Here is an 18,693-nt window from a genome sequence, read left to right as displayed (position 1 = left end):
GATATGCAAGTTTTCATTTATAGGTAGACTTTCCCTTTATCATTGCTTTAATTAGCAATTTAATGAATTGTGCCAATTAATTAACAGAGTAAAAGCTTGTGAATCAGTGATGAAAGAAAGATGTGACATTTCCTTTTTCCATAATTTTTGATTTTGTATTTATTTACTTAGTTCTACATTTGGTTTAGACTGTAGCATAACAGTCTAGCAGTTAACAGTTAAATATAATGAGGGTTCCTTTTTCAGTGTTGCTTTTAAGGCTATATATCAAAATACCCTAGTGACCACTTAGCATCCGTCCTAAAACCATATAGCTTAACTCTTACTAGCAATTTTCTTCAGAAATGGTGAAGATTAATTTTTTTAAAGCATATTTAAAAGTGATTTCCCGCTCTCTGTCTGCCACAGTGGTGGTCTCAGTATGCCAGCTCTCTGTTTTTCCTGGAGTGCTACATCAGAGGCTGGACCTGTGGCTGGAGCCGTCTGGTTCTGGCTGAGATCCAGCAGACTTCGGCAGTGCCAGATCGAGAGGGAGGTGCAGAGGTGTGGGTGGCCCAGTGGGCAGCTCAGTCTGCAGCAGTAGTACCTCTGTGCCCCAAGGTGGTCTGTACTCTGCCTTTTGGTGGTCTTAGTTTCTCCCTCTTGTTGTTTGTTAGTGATTCAGCTTGAGTCACACACTTCAAAGCCAGTTACAGTTCCTTCATTCCTGCTTCTCTCACTTGCTCTCCCTCACACTGTTTCTGTATGTTTGCAGCACAAACATGCGACCAACCCTTCCTGACCCTATCACTTATCAACAGCAGCTATAATGTGTTTTAATTGGGGTGCATGATTCTGGGTGAAAAAATCTGACTACAAATTTTCCGCAATTCTTTTTGGGACTGCACAATATTGCCAAGTTTATGTGACTATATACAGCACCAGTATGACAGAAATGAGGCATGTTTTATTTTAATTAACAAAAACACCAGGCATAATGTAACAAAACAAAAGCATATTCTAACAAAAGTGCACTAGTGGAAACCTAATCTGGGAAGATTATAAATAATTGGAAAACTGCAGGTAACTCATAGGAACATCTGTATTGTTTACTACATGGTACAGCTATGCTAATTTATGCACAAGAGCTCTTTAAAATAATTATGTGGTTGCTGTTGCTGACTGTTTATTTAAATCTAGAAAATCTTGTGTAGCAAATCCAGTGACACAGGTAGTGACGATTCTCTCTGACCAATTAGCATCAGCAGTGTTTACACATCACATTTTGTAAAATGTGCACTTTGCAGACTTTTTTTTCTCAACTTAATATAATTTAATTACATTTTATTTTATTTTATTAATTTTGTTTTGTTTTATTTTATTTATTTTATGTTGTTTTGTTTTATTTTAATAATTTAGTTATTTTATTTTGTTTATTATATTTTTATTTTATTTTATATATTTCATGTTATCGTATTTAGTCTCTATATATATATTTTTTCTTTTGTTTTGTTTTACTTAATTTTGTTATTTTGTTTTAATATATTTTAATTTATTTTATTTTATGTTATTTTATTTTGTTTTATTTGTTTTATTTATTTATTTTATTGTATTTATTTTAGTTTTTTTATTTAATTTATTTATTTTATTAAATTTCTTTTATTTAATTTTGTTTTGTTTATTTTAATTAAATTTTGTTTTGGGCGACGCAGTGGCACAATAGGTAGTGATGTCGCCTCACAGCAAGAAGGTTGCTGATTCGAGCTTCGGCTGGGTCAGTTCGCATTTCTGTGGGGAGTTTGCATGTTCTCTCCGCATTCGCGTGGGTTTCCTCTGAGTGCTCCGGTTTACCCACAGTCCAAAGACATGCGGTACAGGTGATTTGGGTAGGCTAAATTGTCCGTAGTGTATTTGAAGAGCATCCACTGCATAAAAAAAAAACCATATGCTGGATAAGTTAGTGGTTCATTCCGCTGTGGCGACCCCTGATTAATAAAGGGACTAAGCCGAAAAAAAATTAATGAATGAATGTTTTGTTTTATTTTATTTTGATTATTTTGTTAATTTATTTTGTTTTCATTTATTTTATTAATTTTGTTTTATTTTTATTTTATTTTTATTTTGTAATTTTGTTTTGTTTTATTATATTATATTTTATTTATTTTATTTTAGATTATTTTGTTTTATTTTATTTTATTTCATTTCATTTTATTTTATTTAGTTTTGTTTTATTGACTTTATTTTTAAAAATTTCTGTTTTGGTATTTTATTTTATTTTTTTTATTTTATCAATTTTGTTTTATTTTATTTTGTTTTATTTTATTTATTTAGTTATTTTTTGTTTTATTATATTTAATTTTACATTGTTTTATTTTGTTTTATTTATTTAATTTAATTAATTAAATTTTTTATTATATTTAAATTTAATTTGATTTATTTTATATATTTCATGTTATTTTGTTTTGTTTTTATTTATTTATTTTTTATTTTAATTATTTGCAAAAAATGTGCATTGGTGTGAACCAGCTTTATTCTCACCACATTACTGTTGGTTTTGGGGGGCAGGGTCACATCTAGGGCAAAGGTGAGAGAGGTGTAACAAAAGACTGAAGGCTGCAGCGTCAGCCTGAGCATTTAGAGTGTTCTTGACTCTTGTGCCTCTCTCTCGCTCTAAAGCTGTAATTACAGTGTAATGTCCAGATGAGGCATTCGGCACAGTTCAGTGCACCTTGAGTGTCCTCTCTCAGCACCCTGTGTCCCTTTGATATAGATGCCAGTGCTGGACAGCCCAAAGCCACTGTTGCATAGACAGCAGTAGACATGCGCTAACAGCACTCTAGTAGCGGAAATGTCACACGCAGATTCCCAGCACGGAAAGGACAAGTTCTGTAGCATGTGAAGGATTTTATCAGGGTGAACATGAGAGGGATGAATGAAATCCCGTGGGTCCGGATATGCAGTTATTAGCAGACCCTTTCTCTGCTGAGTCCAGGATCACAGACGCCCCCTCTTCCTGTTCCATTGCTATTTATACATTCATACACATCTTTAATCATTTTTACAGCAGGGTGAAGAGTGAGTGGGTTAAAGGAACGGATGTGGGATCTTGGAAAGCTCTCTGGGCGCTGGATATGGCAGTTAATCAAATTGTCATCTTGATTCTGTTTCCACACATGAGCCTGACTGGTGTGAGTGAATGAGGAACAATCGAACTGGAGGGTCAGAGTGCATGAGTGAGCAAGTAACAAGTAGAATTTGATTAGCATGGATATTTTGCAGTGTCTGTTTGTTTCACAATTCACATTTGAGCCGTCAACTGTTTCAGAGGTGTAGTTTGATTAGGTTCGTCTAGTTCTCTTAAACGAATTTGTGCTGTCAAATAATTATTCTTGATTACTTGCATCTAAAATAAAAGTTTGCATTTACAAAATATACATGAATGCCAGCTAATGTTCCTTAGCATTTGCATAAATGTCAGCACATCAGGTTTTAAAAATCATATTAATTGGAACGTTCTTGTAAAATTAATTAAAAATAGAAACATTAATATAAATGTGAATAAAATGCTCTAAAATGTTTTAAGAACATTATTATAATATGAAACTAAAATGTTTGAAACATTTAGAATAATGTTCCTATATAGTCAAAAACTAATGTTAATAGTTGGTTCAAAACATAGGTTTTTTTAATACATCTAATAACATGAAAAAAATTCCCAGAGATGGGTTGTGGCTGGAAGGCCATCCACTGTGTAAAAACGTGCTGGATAAGTTGGAGGTTCATTCCGCTGTGGTGACCCCACATTAATAAAGGAACTAAACCGAAATGAAAATGAATGAATGAACAAAAAAAAAAAAAATTGTTAGAATTTTAGAACCTAAAATTCTCAGATGGGATAATATTTATTTTATATATACTGTATATATAGTTAATCAATTGAATTAATTTTGAAATTTTTTTGAAAATTAAAGTCTTCAATCAAAATCTAACCATTTGTTTCTTCATTTGGTGTGTTGGTCCTTCTCTGCAGAAGTCAGACTGACGGCTTCAGACGCAATATTCTTATACTATTATATCTTATAATAGTCACACCCTTTTTGTTCTTAGGTTGTTATGAGGCAATGCTGCGCAAAAAGAAAGCCACATGCCTACTCAATATTCTGTTTAACATACTTATATAAAAGTCTCAGCAACTTCTGGTTAATATGGACTTTAAATCACATTATGTGTGTTATAATCACATGATGTGTTACAAATCACATTAAATGAATTAAATGCTTTCATTTCTTTTTTAACATACAGTGCATCCAGAAAGTATTCATAGCGCTTTACTTTTTCCACATTTTTGTATGTTACAGCAATATTCCAAAATGGATTAAATTAATTTATTTTCTCAAAATTCTGAAAAATCACATGTACTTAAGTATTCACAGCCTTTGCCGTGAAACTTGGGGAAGGTTAAAGAAAAATCTCTGCCTCTCTGAAAGTTCCAATGAGCACAGTGGCCTCCATCATCCGTAAGTGCAAGATGTCTGGAACCACGCTCTTCCTAGAGCTGGCCGGCCATCTAAGCTGAGTGATCAGGGGAGAAGGGCCTTAGTCAGGGAGGTGATCAATAACTCGATGGCCACTTTATCTGAGCTCCAGCATTCTTCTGTGGAGAGAGGAGAACCTCACAGAAGGACAACCATCTGTGCAGCAATCCACCAATCAGGCCTGTATTGTAGAGTGGCCAGATGAAAGCCATTCCCCACCTGGAATTTGCCAAAAGAAATCTGAAGAACTCTCAGACCATAAGAAACAAAAATCTCTGGTCTGATGAGACTAAAATTGAACTCTTTGGAGTGAATGCCAGTAGTTATGTTGAAATGATGTGTATGAAATCCAGGCACCGCTCATCACCAGGCTTAAACCATCCCTATAGTGAAGCATGGTGGTTGCAGCATCATGCTGTGGGGATGTTTTTCAGCAGCAGGAACTGGAAGCCTTGTCAGGATAGAGAAAAAAGCTGAATGCAGCAATGTACAGAGACATCCTAAATGAAAACCTGCTTCAGAGTGCTCTTGACCTCAGACTGCGGTGACGGTTCATCTTCCAGCTGGACCGTTGCTTTCCATCCAACCTGAGAGGTGCTGCAAAGAGGAATGGTCAAAAAATTTCCAAAGACAGGTGTGACAAGCTTGTGGCATCATATTCAAAAAAGTCTTGCGGCTGTAATTGCTGCCAAAGGTTCATCATCAAAGTATTGGGCAAAGCCTTTGAATACTTACTGTATGCACATGTAATTTTTCAGGTTTTTTTTTAATTTTAATAAATTTTCAGCAATTAAAAAAAAATCTTTTTTACTTTGTCATTATGGGGTATTGTGTGTAAAATTTTGAAGAAATATATGAATTTAATCCATTTTGGAATAAGGTGGTAAGATTTTAAAAAAATGTGGAAAAAGTTAGTCAAAATCAAGTGAAAACAGAACAAAACACATTTGGTGCATCCCAGATTGTATCCTTAAACACTATTACACACTATTTTGTATCATAAATAGTACAAGTAGTGCATTTACACTGAAAATAATCACTCATTCATACGATAAAATTAAGTGTAATAAAAAAAAAATCATTAGTGTTCCATTTGAGATGACACTAACTCATACCCTATGTCATCTAGAGCACAGCTTTTGAGATGCATAAGAAAGTATCTGAGGACAAAAACCTGACAAATGTCTTGAAATAGACCATCTAAAAAGTCTCTTTACGTGTGGCAATTGAAGTAAAAGTTACATTGAATTATTAGAAAATAATTCACAGCCAAAAATTAGCATGGTAGCCTCATCACAACCTCAGGTGTATTATTTCACTAATTCGATGACCAGGGGCCTCATGTATGAAGACTTGCATTGAAATCATTCTAAAACATTGCGTACGCACAAAGCTGTAAATGTGTGTACGCAGTAAAAAATTCAGATGTATGAAACACTGCGTATGTTGAATCCCACGCATATTCTCTTTGTACATCCGAAAGAATGTGAAATTGAGCGCAACATGCATAAGCGCAAAACCCCACCCTGCCTTCTCACTCGTATGAATATGCTAATCACTCTACTTTGGCAAAACCCAACGAAAAAGCAAAGGCAAAAGCAAGCAAAAAAGAAACTTTGAACAGAATGTGAATTAGAGGTGCTGCTTTCGGAGTTAGACCGGAGAACAACGGTGTTATTTGCAAGTTTGTTCTCCGGAATTTAATAACAAAATAAAAAAAATTGAGTGGGAGATTTTAGCTGACGCGGTTAACACAGTTGGGTCTGAACATTGTACTGAGTGGATAAAAAAAAAAATAGTGTATAGCAATGTGAGTGGCGTAGCTCGTGATACGCGTGGCAACATGATTTGACATGTGCGAGCATGAACTCAGTTTGAATCCGGCGTCTGATGAACTTATTCTCCCCCAACCACCACCCCCCTCTTCAACATATCAGATTTTGCCTATACTCTTCATCATGAGGAAGACAATAGGAATCATTAATAAGTCTGTGCATCATATTTTATTTGCACATTTATTGAATGGAAATGTTTCTGATTCACGTTTGCAAATTCATCTTCAGATGGCGCCTTTATAGCAATGTGTGTGCAGTAGATCGTTCCAATTACATTGGGAAAAACGTCAACTGCTGCAAATTGTGCTTTAATGTTTGGCTGGTCAACTGCATGGTATGGAAACCTTATATACCTGCTAGACATGCAGATGAACCCATCTCATACAGCTGCCACTGCACGGCTCAAAGACACTTTGTAGAGTGCAATTTAACACAACTGCCTCTAGGATTTGCCAATAGAAATAAAACTAACACACAAGAGATGTGCGTACACCAGGCATAAAGTTGGCACGGACCTGCGCACATTCCCACGTTCATTTCATCGTTAGTAAATCCAAACGGGAGTCTGAAACCTGGCGTATGCAAAGTTTTTGTGCGTACGCAGCGTTGATGCATGAGGCCCCTTGTGCTATTCCTTGAATCTATACTATGTGAATACCAACTTTTAATTTAGATGCGGTTAATTGTGATTAAAGTGTGCATAAACTGGAAGTTGATGACAATTTTAATATCAGTATGCTGATGTACTTCCAACTGAAACAGAATATTGAGTAGGGTGCAAAACTTTCTTTTTGTCCATTATTCCCTTGTAACAAACATGTTAAGAGGGGCATGGGTAAGTATTGTCGTTAAAGCTGTCAAACTGATGTAAAAAAAGACAAGCGAGGAAGCAAACGTTCAGTTTGATTGAAAATTAACAAAAAAATTACCAATTCAGTGGATCAGTTTGCGAGGATTAATAGTTCACCTTAAAGACTAACAATGTGTGCTAGAAAATAAACATTGTAAATTTTGATTTCACATGGACTTTAATCGTATGACAGCACAAAAAAAATGATTTGCCAAAGGCTGTGGATCAAACACAGTAGTGTGGTAAATATTGTTCAGTTTCTGTCACAGACCAAACACAAATATGCTTATCACCAGCTCATCAATTGTTTGATCCATGTCTCAACTGTTTTGTCAATCCAGTCACTGTTGAAGTACAGTAACTGGATTGCTGAATGAATTGGCAAAAACATGACATCATGAACTCATAAAAACACGTATAATGGATCACTTTGAGTCAAAGTGTTGGTTGGGCATGCCCAAAAGTGAGATTTATTTGAGTAAGTTGTTGTCATATTATCATTTTGTCATTTTGATCCTATCTCCACACAATAGTCTGTGTTTGACTGGTATCAGTGGATGGGAAACAATCTGCCTGAAGGGTCAGAGATCATGAGTAGTGAGTAGTTTGATTGACACAGGTTTTGAGTTGTGTTTGTCTGCATCACAGTTCTGCTCTCTGTGCTGCGTCTGCAGAAAACTAACTCGTTGTCCCGCTGAGGCCACTCTGAGCCCACTCTGAGCCAATGAACCGTTAACTCGCAGGAACACTGCAGCCTTTCAAAGAGCTCCATTCTTACTCAGCCTTGACTGAGATCAACTGAGAGCTGTCCTTGAACAAATCATATTGTTTTGTTAGTCTGACTCTGCAGAACTCTGCAGGACTCAGCAGACAAAATTATACTTTTTTTTATGACATTGAATTTTTTTTCCTGACTGAAATCTGAAGTCAAAGCCAAAGGATATCAAATGTCATTTTTATTGGAAATTTTATTTTATTTTTTTAAATTTTTATAAAATAAAAAAATAATATATCATAGCAGTATAATGTAATACATAAATTATAATAAATGAATAAACCCAATCAAGTCAACTATACAAAAATGCATTATTAATGTTTGTGTGTGTGTGTATGTACAGATATATATATATATATATATATATATATATATATATATATATATATATATATATATATATATATATATATATATATATATATATATATATACTATATTGTTTCTTTAGATTACGCATTGTGTTGTGGATTGGTTATAGTTTTAGCATAGTATTGTAATTTGTAGTAATTAGTATTTCTAGTAATTAGTACATGAATATATGATGTATGTTAAAATATTAATACTTGATAAATTTGTTTATAAATTTACTTTCCTTTAGCATATTCCCTGCTTAATCAAAGGTTGCCACAGTGGAATGAACTGGAGTGGAATCGATCTGTTTTACAAAGCAGATAATAGTACAAATTTTATGTAGCATAAATTAGATATATCATTTTAAAAATAAATTTTCATTGTACTCATTGTATCCTAGTGACAATGAGAATTATGTTCATATCTAGCTTAAAAAAGTTTTCATATTAAAATATCTTTATATATTTCTTTGAGTAATAAAAATTATTTTTGCTTTGTTTGTTTTTTTTTTTGTTTTTTTTCGCTGAGAAAAATTTGTCCTGATTAATTGCATTCAAAATAAAACTTTGTTTTGACAATTTAATATCATATATTTAATATTAAATTTAATTTAATATCATCAATTTAATATTTCATATATTCAGAATTATTAGCCCAGATTGGATTTTTTTATATATTTTTATATATATTTTTTATATATATAAAAATAAGGAAATTGTTGTACTGTCAAATATTTTGTATAAATAAATAAATCAGTTATTAAAAATGAGTTATTAAAACTATTATGTTTAGAAATGTGTTGAAAAAATCTTCTCTCCGTTAAACAGAAATTGGGGAACAAATAAACAGACGGGCTATTAATTCAGGGGGCCTATATATATATATATATATATATATATATATATATATATATATATATATATATATATATATATATATATATATATATATATATATATATATATATATATATATATATATATATATATATATATATATATATATATGTATATATAAAATAGATATTTTTATAAAATACTTTATAAAATATTAGTATGAAAATTGTAAAAAATAAATTCTATGCATATGTGTGTTTACCACATATACATAATACGTGATGGGTAACACTATTTTGATGGTCCCTCTTGCACATTTTGTTGACTAAGTGTTGCATTGCATGCCGATTACTTTCATTCAAGTATTAGTAGACTGTCTGCTTAATATCTGTTGATACTGCTCCTTCAACAGACATTCAACTGACTATAAGAAACTTTCCAAGTACATGTTAACTTACACTAACCCCAACCCTAACAGTCTACTTATAATCTAGTGAGAATTACTTGGCATGTGGATGCAATTTAATTTAAATTCAACATTATGCATTAAAGGGACCATCAAAAATCAATGTGATACCAATCTATATAATACAAACATATACATTATTTCAAATTGAACTTTTATTTTTGGAAGTGATTAATTACAATTAATCTTTACCCAGCACAATTATTTTATTTTAGTTTAAGTTAATTAATAACAGAGAAGTAAAGTCAGAGATGGACATCCATTGTAGCGTAGCAAAGTTTCTCATGCATTGTTAATTAAGTTTGCCATTTAACGCCTGCAAACAAAAGACATGGATGCCAACAGTTTGACCTGTTTGATTTGAGCAACTAAAATTAGCAACCTGGGATGCTTTATTGCCTGGAAAGTACAATTGTTAGTGAAACACTGTCGTCAGAGGCGTCATGTTTTGTCTATGTTGTTTAAGCTGCAGTAAGCGGTGTGTGTGTGTGTGTGTGTGTGTGTGTGTGTGTGTGTGTGTGTGTGTGTGTGTGTGTGTGTGTGTGTGTGTGTGTGTGTGTTCTTTAGAGCGAAATGTATGGACGGCCTCTTGACCTCAGGGCTTGTGGGAGCAACTGCGGCCTCTGTCTCACACTAATTATGTCACTGCATTAACAACTAGCTGTTATCCAAACCTCTTAACCCCTTCTGAGTTTGTCTGGTGTGCTAGCAGATAATGTCACCTCCTAACACAGACCTCCATGTAGAGATACCAGTGCAGTGTCTGCCGCACAGGAGACAGCCGTACACTCTTCCTCTTAATGCTTGATAAAACTTTGTCTGGGCTTCTCAGGAAGTGGGATAGAAGGGGTTGTTGTGCTAGAGATTATGCAGCTGACCGTGTAATAATGTGGAAGCTGCTAAACAGTTAAACATTTGCCATGTTGTCAAAACTGACATTACAACAGTAGGAAGAAAAATGCTGTTGTAACAATACTCCATTAATGCACAAGTCTATTTAAAGGGTTATATTTCATTTGCACTGATGCTGTAAAATCGTACCATCAAAACTGAAATAGTCACATTAACCTTTCACCAAAAGTTCATCGTTAGGGGAAAAACACTAGCAGTGGATATACCCTATTACAATGACCAGATTATAGAATTACTGTTTCCACTATTTCTTTTTTCCTCTTTTGCACATTTGTAGTAGTCAAAGTAGTAGTCATTGTAGTAGCAATAACAATAAGATTGTTAGTCAGTTCAATACATTTTCATTGAAAATAAAGTTGATTTGACCATTTTTATTGTTCCTATTGTAGCATCAACGTTTACTGTTGACTAGTTGTTTGTAGTGCCTAATCAAACATTGTGCATAGCTATAATTGTGCAAGTAATTATTTTGGAGAAAACCGGGCGTGCTTGCAGAGCTGTTCTAATGATATACTGAGCTATATTAGACTTGTAGCTTGGAAATCTTTTTCAAAATAAAAATGTATTTCATAAAACTTACTATGGGGTGGCATGTTGACTCAGTGGTTAGCACTGTCACCTCACAGCAAGATTGTTGCTGGTTTGAGTCCCAGCTTGGCCAGTTGGCATTTCTGTATGGAGTTGCATGTTCTTTCCATGTTGGCGTGGGTTTCCTCCAGGGGCTCTAGTTTCCTTCACAATCCAAAGACCTGTGCTATAAGTGAATTGGGTAAACAAAATTGGCCATAGTGTATGAATGTGTGTGTGTGTGTGTGTGTGTGTGTGTGTGTGTGTGTGTGTGTGTGTGTGTGTGTGTGTGTGTGTGTGTGTGTGTGTGTGTGTGTGTGTGTGTGTGTGTGTGTGTGTGTGTGTGAGAGTGTGAATGAGAGTGTATGGGTGCTTCCCTGTACTGGGTTGCTGTTTGTAAAGGCATCTGCTTTGTAAACATATGCCGGAGTAGTTGGCGGTAGGGTTGGGTAGAAAGACGATGCAATCGTCTATCGCCGATGGCAGACAGATATCACGACTGCACCCCCACCGCCTCTATTCTATTTTATGTTTTTAGTTTTATTAATGATATGCTTATTGACTTATACTTACAAGTTTAATTAACTACAATACTTGAAGTCTATAATATGATCTAATTAATAAAAGATAAAAGTGACGTTTTTGGTCATTGTAGATTCCACGCTAATAGGGTCTATGCAAAGCTAGTGTTTTTTCCCCTACAAGTTAACTTTTAGTGAAATCGTTATGAGATTATTTCAATTTCATTCAGTTCAATTTTACAGCATCAATGCTGTAATGTAATTAAAGTATAATCAGTTATATAGACTTATGCATTTATTTAGTTGTGCAAGTGTAAACCAGATGAAAAGACGATTAAATGCCAGTGCCGTTAGAAGCAGTAGGTGAGTGCAGAGACTCCATTAAAAATACTGTGGTAAAATAAATTTCCATATTTTAAAGACTTTGGGCTCTATTTTAGCAATCTAGACACTAAGTCTAAAGTGAATGGCGCAAACGCAATAAGAGCATATCCGAATGCACTTTTGCTATTTTAAGGATGGAGAAATATGGTATGTGCCGCGGCACATGGTCTAACAGGGTTGTGCTTATTCTCTTAATGAGTTATGGGTGTGCTTTGAGCATAACTTGCATTAAACCAATCAAAGTCTCATCTCTCATTCCCTTTAAGAAATATTTACATGCTGGATTTTGTAAGTGAAAAAACTGAATGCCTCACTAGTGAGAAAACAGTTAAACAGACCATCTGCAGCACAAGGGTAAAGAATGAGCCTCCTCCATTCGGCCTCTTTACTATTTTACTACTCTTTACTCCATTACTTTTGTGGATAAGGAAAGGTGTTGTACGCACTACACAGAAGACATCCACTAACCTACACATTTAATGTTGGCTGTTAAACGCAAAGATTTGTTTTAAACCTTTTTCTAAATTCAGTTCTAATTTTCAGCAAACATAAAACATGAAAATTATTGTTGCACTGGTCTGAAAAATAACAACAAATCGTGCCAAACACCCTTTGCACCTTATTGCACCGGGCATATGATAGTGGTGTGGATCAAAGGTATATATTGCAGTGCTTCTTGTACGTTCTGATACCCACTTTATATCATATTAAAATCAGGCAGTGGAGATCATTGATTTTTAAAGGAAACACACCCTAAATGCTGTGATTTTGTAATGGCATACAGTTCACCAGAAGGGATTGAACCGGGTTACTAAAAAAATGAAAAGTCTTTCTGCATATACTCTATTTAATGAGGGAACAAGTTTTAATAGATTCATGCGTTAAGCCTTTATTTTTCAATGCTAAAAAAGATTTTCTCCCTTATAATCATTATTGAAATTTTATATAGTGTTATATATAGCGCTCAGCATAAATCTCAAGACAAAGACAAATCTGGAGCTAATCTAACAAAATAACTTATAATAACGGTCCAAAAAATACTACACCCACATTAATGTGTTAGGGAAATGTTTTTTGTTTGTTTGTTTCTTGTTTGTTCAATCAAGAGAAATAAACAATTAGAATTTAGTTAACTTTTTGTCATTGTAATATTTACTTTGAATTTAAATCTATTATATTTCTATTGATAAAATGTTTGGTGACCAAACTATTCTTTTAAATTATATAACTGTTCATACATGCATCTATTCATTTATTAAAATATTTAATTATTCTGCTGTTGTTGTGAAATTTCACTAATATTGCTATCTACTACTGAATTTGTGTTATTGTTACAACACATTCCCAGTAAGGTCAATAAGTAGCAAACTAACGGTCTTCACTTTATCTCCTGGTCAGTGAGAGACCACCTGCCCTTTCTCCCCCCATTTCCTTTAGCCACATGCATTTCCCAATCCTCCTGCTTGAGCGACTGCAGTGCTGACTCTGAGCACGTGTGTTCACTGCATAAGATGAGTTGGCAGAGTAACTGGTGACGATGGCTTACGGAAAGAGTGCTCTGCAGGAACAGTCAGTAGAGCTGCTGGCAGCCTGTGATCTGTTCAAACACACACAGCTTGCTTTAGTTGTCTCTCCTGCAGTTGTAAAGTGTAAAAAGCCCCTTGCTGGGGGTTTGACGCACTAAACACCCCCACCCATTGCAGTAGTTAAAAGAGAGCCCTGAGTTACCCCTGTGTGTAAACATTAACATACACAAAAAAAAATCCCAGTCTCCCTGACCTGCATATGTTTTACATAAGAATGTGCTGTCTGAATTATGGGACTGCAATTATTTTTAGCTTTGGTATTCACAGAACGCATGTCAGTGTGAACTTTTATTTGTTCATTTTCAATCCAGGTCTGTGAAGATAATCGAAAATGTTGTCCAAGATGCAAAGCTCTAATAATATAGCCCAGGCCAGAAGGAACGTTCAACAGCTACGGATAGAAGCTAATGTAGAAAGAATAAAGGTAATTTCCCACATTACACTTGGAAATCTACACTTTTTTTTCATGATGTTACTATCAAATACTGATTTAAAAGGGTTTATCATGCTTTTTACATTTTTGACTTACTTTAGTGTGTAATTCTGTTGTTTGTAAATGGAAAAACCAGTTTAATGCACAACATACATGTCACAATATTCAGAAATTAAATCTTTTTATAAACTGCTTGTGTCCTTCTTTGAACAGGAAGCCACAAAAAAATTAAAATAAATAAAAAAAAGTTTCACCAATCTAATATGCTGCAATTTCCCATTCATTCATTCATTTCCCTTCGGCTTACTCGTTGATTTATTCAATTCAATTCACCTTTATTTGTATAGTGCTTTTACGATGTAGATTGTTTCAAAGCAGCTTCACATAAAAGATCATAGTAAATTGAAACCATGTAGTTCAGTTTTCAGAGTTAGAGTTCAGTTTAGCTCAGTTCAGCCCAGCAGGCACACAACATCATAAGACGTTAATGTTAGGTTAGATTTAGATCATGTCAGGTGACCAAAATTCAATGTCTAGGCAGCTTCTAAGGACAATGTTACAACATATTACGTGGATATTTCGTTGATTTTAGGTTGTGTTGGAAAGTGACCAAAATACAACATCTGATAGATGTCATAGGGGTAACGTCCACACAACGTTAAGATGTAACATAAAACGTTGATATTTGGTTGATTTTAGGTTGGACTTTGGACATTGATGTTGGCCTGACTTTGGGTTCTGACATCAACCCGTTTTTGGTTTACAAACAAAATCCATTGTCCCCACGACATTGGGATACAACATCAATATGACATCATGTTGACGTCCTGTGCCTGCAGGGAGGGGTGACCTCAGCGGAATGAACTGCTAACTATTCCAGCATATGTTTTAAACAACAAATGCCCTTCCAGCTGCAACCCAGTACTGGGAAACACCCATACACTCTCACATTCACACACACACACACAGTCATACAATATGGCCAATTTAGTTCATCCATTTCACCTATAGCGCAAGTCTTTGGATGTGGTGGAAACCAGAGTACCCGGAGGAAACCCACGCGAACACAGGAAGAACATGCTTTATATTTCTCCATGGCCAATTCTTTTTCAAAAAAGTTGTCAGATTCCGAACATATTAGAGAACTTTGGGAATGTGACGCAGAATATCTTGTTTTTTTTTCCTGTTGCGAGATTGCTTGTTTGCTCAGTTCTGCTTTCTTGTCAGTCTGTGCATCCTTATCCTTGTATTTCACAACTGATACAAAAGAGAGCTTTAATAATCCAGGTTAAAGATGCCATCTTAAAGCTATTTAATTGCCCATAGTGTTTGTGTGAATATGTGTGTCAGTGTTTCCCAGTACTGGGTTGCAGCTGGAAGGGCATCTGCTGTTTAAAACATATGCCGGATAAGTTGGTGGTTCATTCGGCTGTGGCGATCCCAGATTACTAAAAGGGACTAAGCCGAAAAAAAAGAATGATTGAATTAATGAAACATTCTCTTTTTTATTTTAAATTAGAAGTCGTCCCCTAATAGGAATTTCTTTCTCCTTTTTTTTTAAATAACCCTCTACTGTGTAATAATTAGTATCTGAAAAATGTATGGTGTTTATAACATGTCATATACTGTAGTTTTGTACTCTATTCTTTTCATATACAAAGATCAGTTGAATAATTTTTTATTAACTATCTTTTTTTTGTCTATAAAAGTCATTCAATGTGTCATTATTATTAGTTAGGTTTGAACTGATAGTTAATCTAGATTTATACAAATCAATCAGATTTGTTGGTCACACTTTATTTTGATGGTCTGTTTGTTGAATTCAAGTAACATTGCATCGATATGCCTACTTATTCTCAAAAGATTATAGGTAGACTGTTAGGGTTGGGGTTAGGTTTAAGCTGGATTTATACTTTCGCCTGGCGCCACATCGCACACCTCCGCTGACTGCGCGCGCACCTTGCGAAACGGAACTACATCATATCATATCATTCAATATTTTTAAACTAATTATTTTTATTGTTATTGTTTTTAATTATTTTAATGATCATAAGGATTTTTAGAACCATTCAAGATTTTTTTTTAGCAAACTTTGACGCATCACTTGCTTTTGTTCATATCTCGGACAGTTTTACCTATTAAAGTTTATTAAAGTATTAATGACAAGAGAACATGAGTTGCTCTTCAAATATATTTTATTATGGCAAGAATAAAAGCAAAAAAAAAAAAAAACTAAAAATTTACCACAGTTCACACATTACTATCTGGCTAGTTTTTGTCCTATACTTATGCTAAAAAGGCAATGATGATCTAACATTCCTTACCATTATAACCACTAAAGTCTAGAAAAACAGGCCATCCGTATAATGTAGTTATTCCTTCCCAGTTATCAAAGAAATAATTCTGGGACTTCATTATAGTTTTTTAACTATTAAATTGTTTTAATTTTAAAATTGTTATATACACATTAGTATAAAACCTTTAACTGGTGGAAAAACATATTCTATAATTCAGGTTTTTTCAAACCTTTTAACAAAAACTTTCTCCTTTCCCACGGCTGTTGCAATTTATAGGCAAGAATTATTGATCATTAGGTTATCTCTATGATCATGGATCCTAAAGATATGTGTACAGGAGTACACAAATCAAACACGCCGCGAATCATGTCGCCTGCACCCAAAGTTTGAACAGCCGCAAACTCCGTGATGACGTCACATTCGCCACTAGCACTCAAGCGAACAAGCGGACACGTTGAGTATAAACCAGGCTTTAGGGTTAGTGTAAATTGACATGTACTTGCAAAGTTTCTTATAGTCAGTTAAATGTCTATTTAGCAGCAGTATCAACAGATATTAAGCAGTCAGTCTACTACTACTCAAATGGGCCATCTTAGTCATCATAGGCATAAAACCATTCGCATATAAACTGTGTACATATTCTCCATTTTACATCTTGCGTAATAACAAAAACCACAGAACTGACAAAATTTGAATTTCAACTTTCCGTCAAATGACTAATTGATAGCTGATGTTTTTTGGTCTCTTCTTTGCAGGTTTCTAAAGCATCTGCAGACCTCATGCATTACTGCAGTGAACATGCCAAGTATGATCCTCTACTCATGGGCATCCCAGCTTCAGAAAACCCTTTCAAAGATAAAAAGCCCTGCACTATATTGTGAGAGCTTTTACTCTTGATGTGTCTTTTTAATGTTGCCTTTTATTGTTGTTGTTTTTTTTTTCCAAGCGTTCATCTTCAAACGTTCATTACAATCACTGTTTGCCTTAAAAAGACCTAAACCTCAAGCCATTTTTCAATTGTATCCACAAAAGTACTGACTAGAAATGTTCCTGCCATCTGAAAAGGAGAGCCAAAGCACGTAGTAAACAAAACCATTTGTTGTGCAGAGACAAAACCAGCCCATGAATGAATCCGTAGCTTTAGGGCAGAGCACAGATGAGTTGTTTGCTTTGTGATTGTGTCCACTGATGTGGTTGTGTCTTCTGCAAATAAAGGGTGAGGTCAGAGTGGGCGTTTTTACCACGAAGCACAGGAAATGATATTTTTTTAATGACTGCTCTCTGTAATGTATATCTGCAGATAAGCAGAGCCTCATCAGCAGAGCTTCGACTGTGTCTGATGTGTTTAAAGGCAGGCAGTCACAGCGAGGCATTGTTGGAGGCTGATGAACGGGGTGAAATGTCGCCATCATGAATGTGTGTAGGGTGCTTGTGCTCAGTGGAGGAGGAAACAGGTGTTTTCAGAGGCGTCACATTGACGCAATGCTGCTCTGGCCCTCCCTCATTAACTCACTGTGGATGAACAATAGAGTGATATAAAGCTAACCCCTTCTGTCAAATCACTACGCACAAGATCATGACCATGTCTTTCTCTCACAGTAAACCAGCTGAACTGTGTCAAAAGGTCAATTACTGTCAAATCTTGCAGATCAGCATTTTTAGAGTTTTAAAGTAGCCAAACAAATTTTAGATTTTAGATTTTATTTTGAAGTTTTTAAAGAGCTTCCTTTCTTCAGTGAAACATTAAATATGTTTTATTTTGTTTTACTTTTAAACTGTTGTCTTTGGTGATTGATAAAATGCAAATCATCTACTGGTATTTTGACACATACAAGCAATACCCATGACTCCTTTTGGTACAAGTCTTATGTCTTTGTGAGAAATTGAACATTATTTAAACATTATTTTCTGTATTGGAATCTATAGCCTCTGCAAATGGTCCTGAGCATTTTCACGAGTTGGAGTGAACTGCAATGAACTATTTAGGCTGTGCAGGTAATAGTGTATTAAATCATGTTTATTTTCTTGGACAAACCAATTATTTAGCTTAAGAGGTCAATGTACTGTATCATCAAGAACCACAGGTAATTTTGTTATATAACAGTTTTGTCTGGTTCTTGAATCTAATTGGCTGATAGCTGTGCAATATTCTGCAAATAACAGCACTCGTCCAGCCTCTTCACCCTTGTGTATTACTCCGCCCACATACAACGAAAAATAGAGGACAATTCACAGTTTGACAAATGTTGCTGCTGTTGGACAATATAATGTACTTTTGAGGCTTTTTTTTAGTTTGTGATAACTCTATCTACCGATTGCAACACAGAAATACTGGGAAATCTCTGTATATATATACATGTTTA

At 34.6% G+C, this 18,693-nt stretch overlaps 1 protein-coding gene across 3 annotated transcripts in view; it reads left to right on the top strand.

The window, feature by feature from the left end:
• gng12b (guanine nucleotide binding protein (G protein), gamma 12b) overlaps positions 1-18,439 on the top strand; it is a 164,380-nt gene extending 145,941 nt beyond the window's left edge. For all 3 annotated transcript variants that reach the window (XM_087257203.1, XM_087257204.1, XM_087257205.1), the window contains 2 exons: positions 13,912-14,024; positions 17,086-18,439. In XM_087257203.1, coding sequence (XP_087113329.1) covers positions 13,932-14,024; positions 17,086-17,211 — 219 coding nt within the window. In that variant the 5' untranslated portion in view covers positions 13,912-13,931 and the 3' untranslated portion in view covers positions 17,212-18,439. The remainder of the gene's footprint in view (positions 1-13,911; positions 14,025-17,085) is intronic.
• Positions 18,440-18,693: the final 254 nt, after the last annotated feature.

This window comes from Danio rerio, chromosome 6 (assembly GCF_052040795.2).
Source record: "Danio rerio strain M-AB ecotype USA chromosome 6, GRCz13ab, whole genome shotgun sequence".
Taxonomy (NCBI): domain Eukaryota; kingdom Metazoa; phylum Chordata; class Actinopteri; order Cypriniformes; family Danionidae; genus Danio; species Danio rerio.
This window is presented reverse-complemented; position numbering and strand designations above follow the sequence as displayed.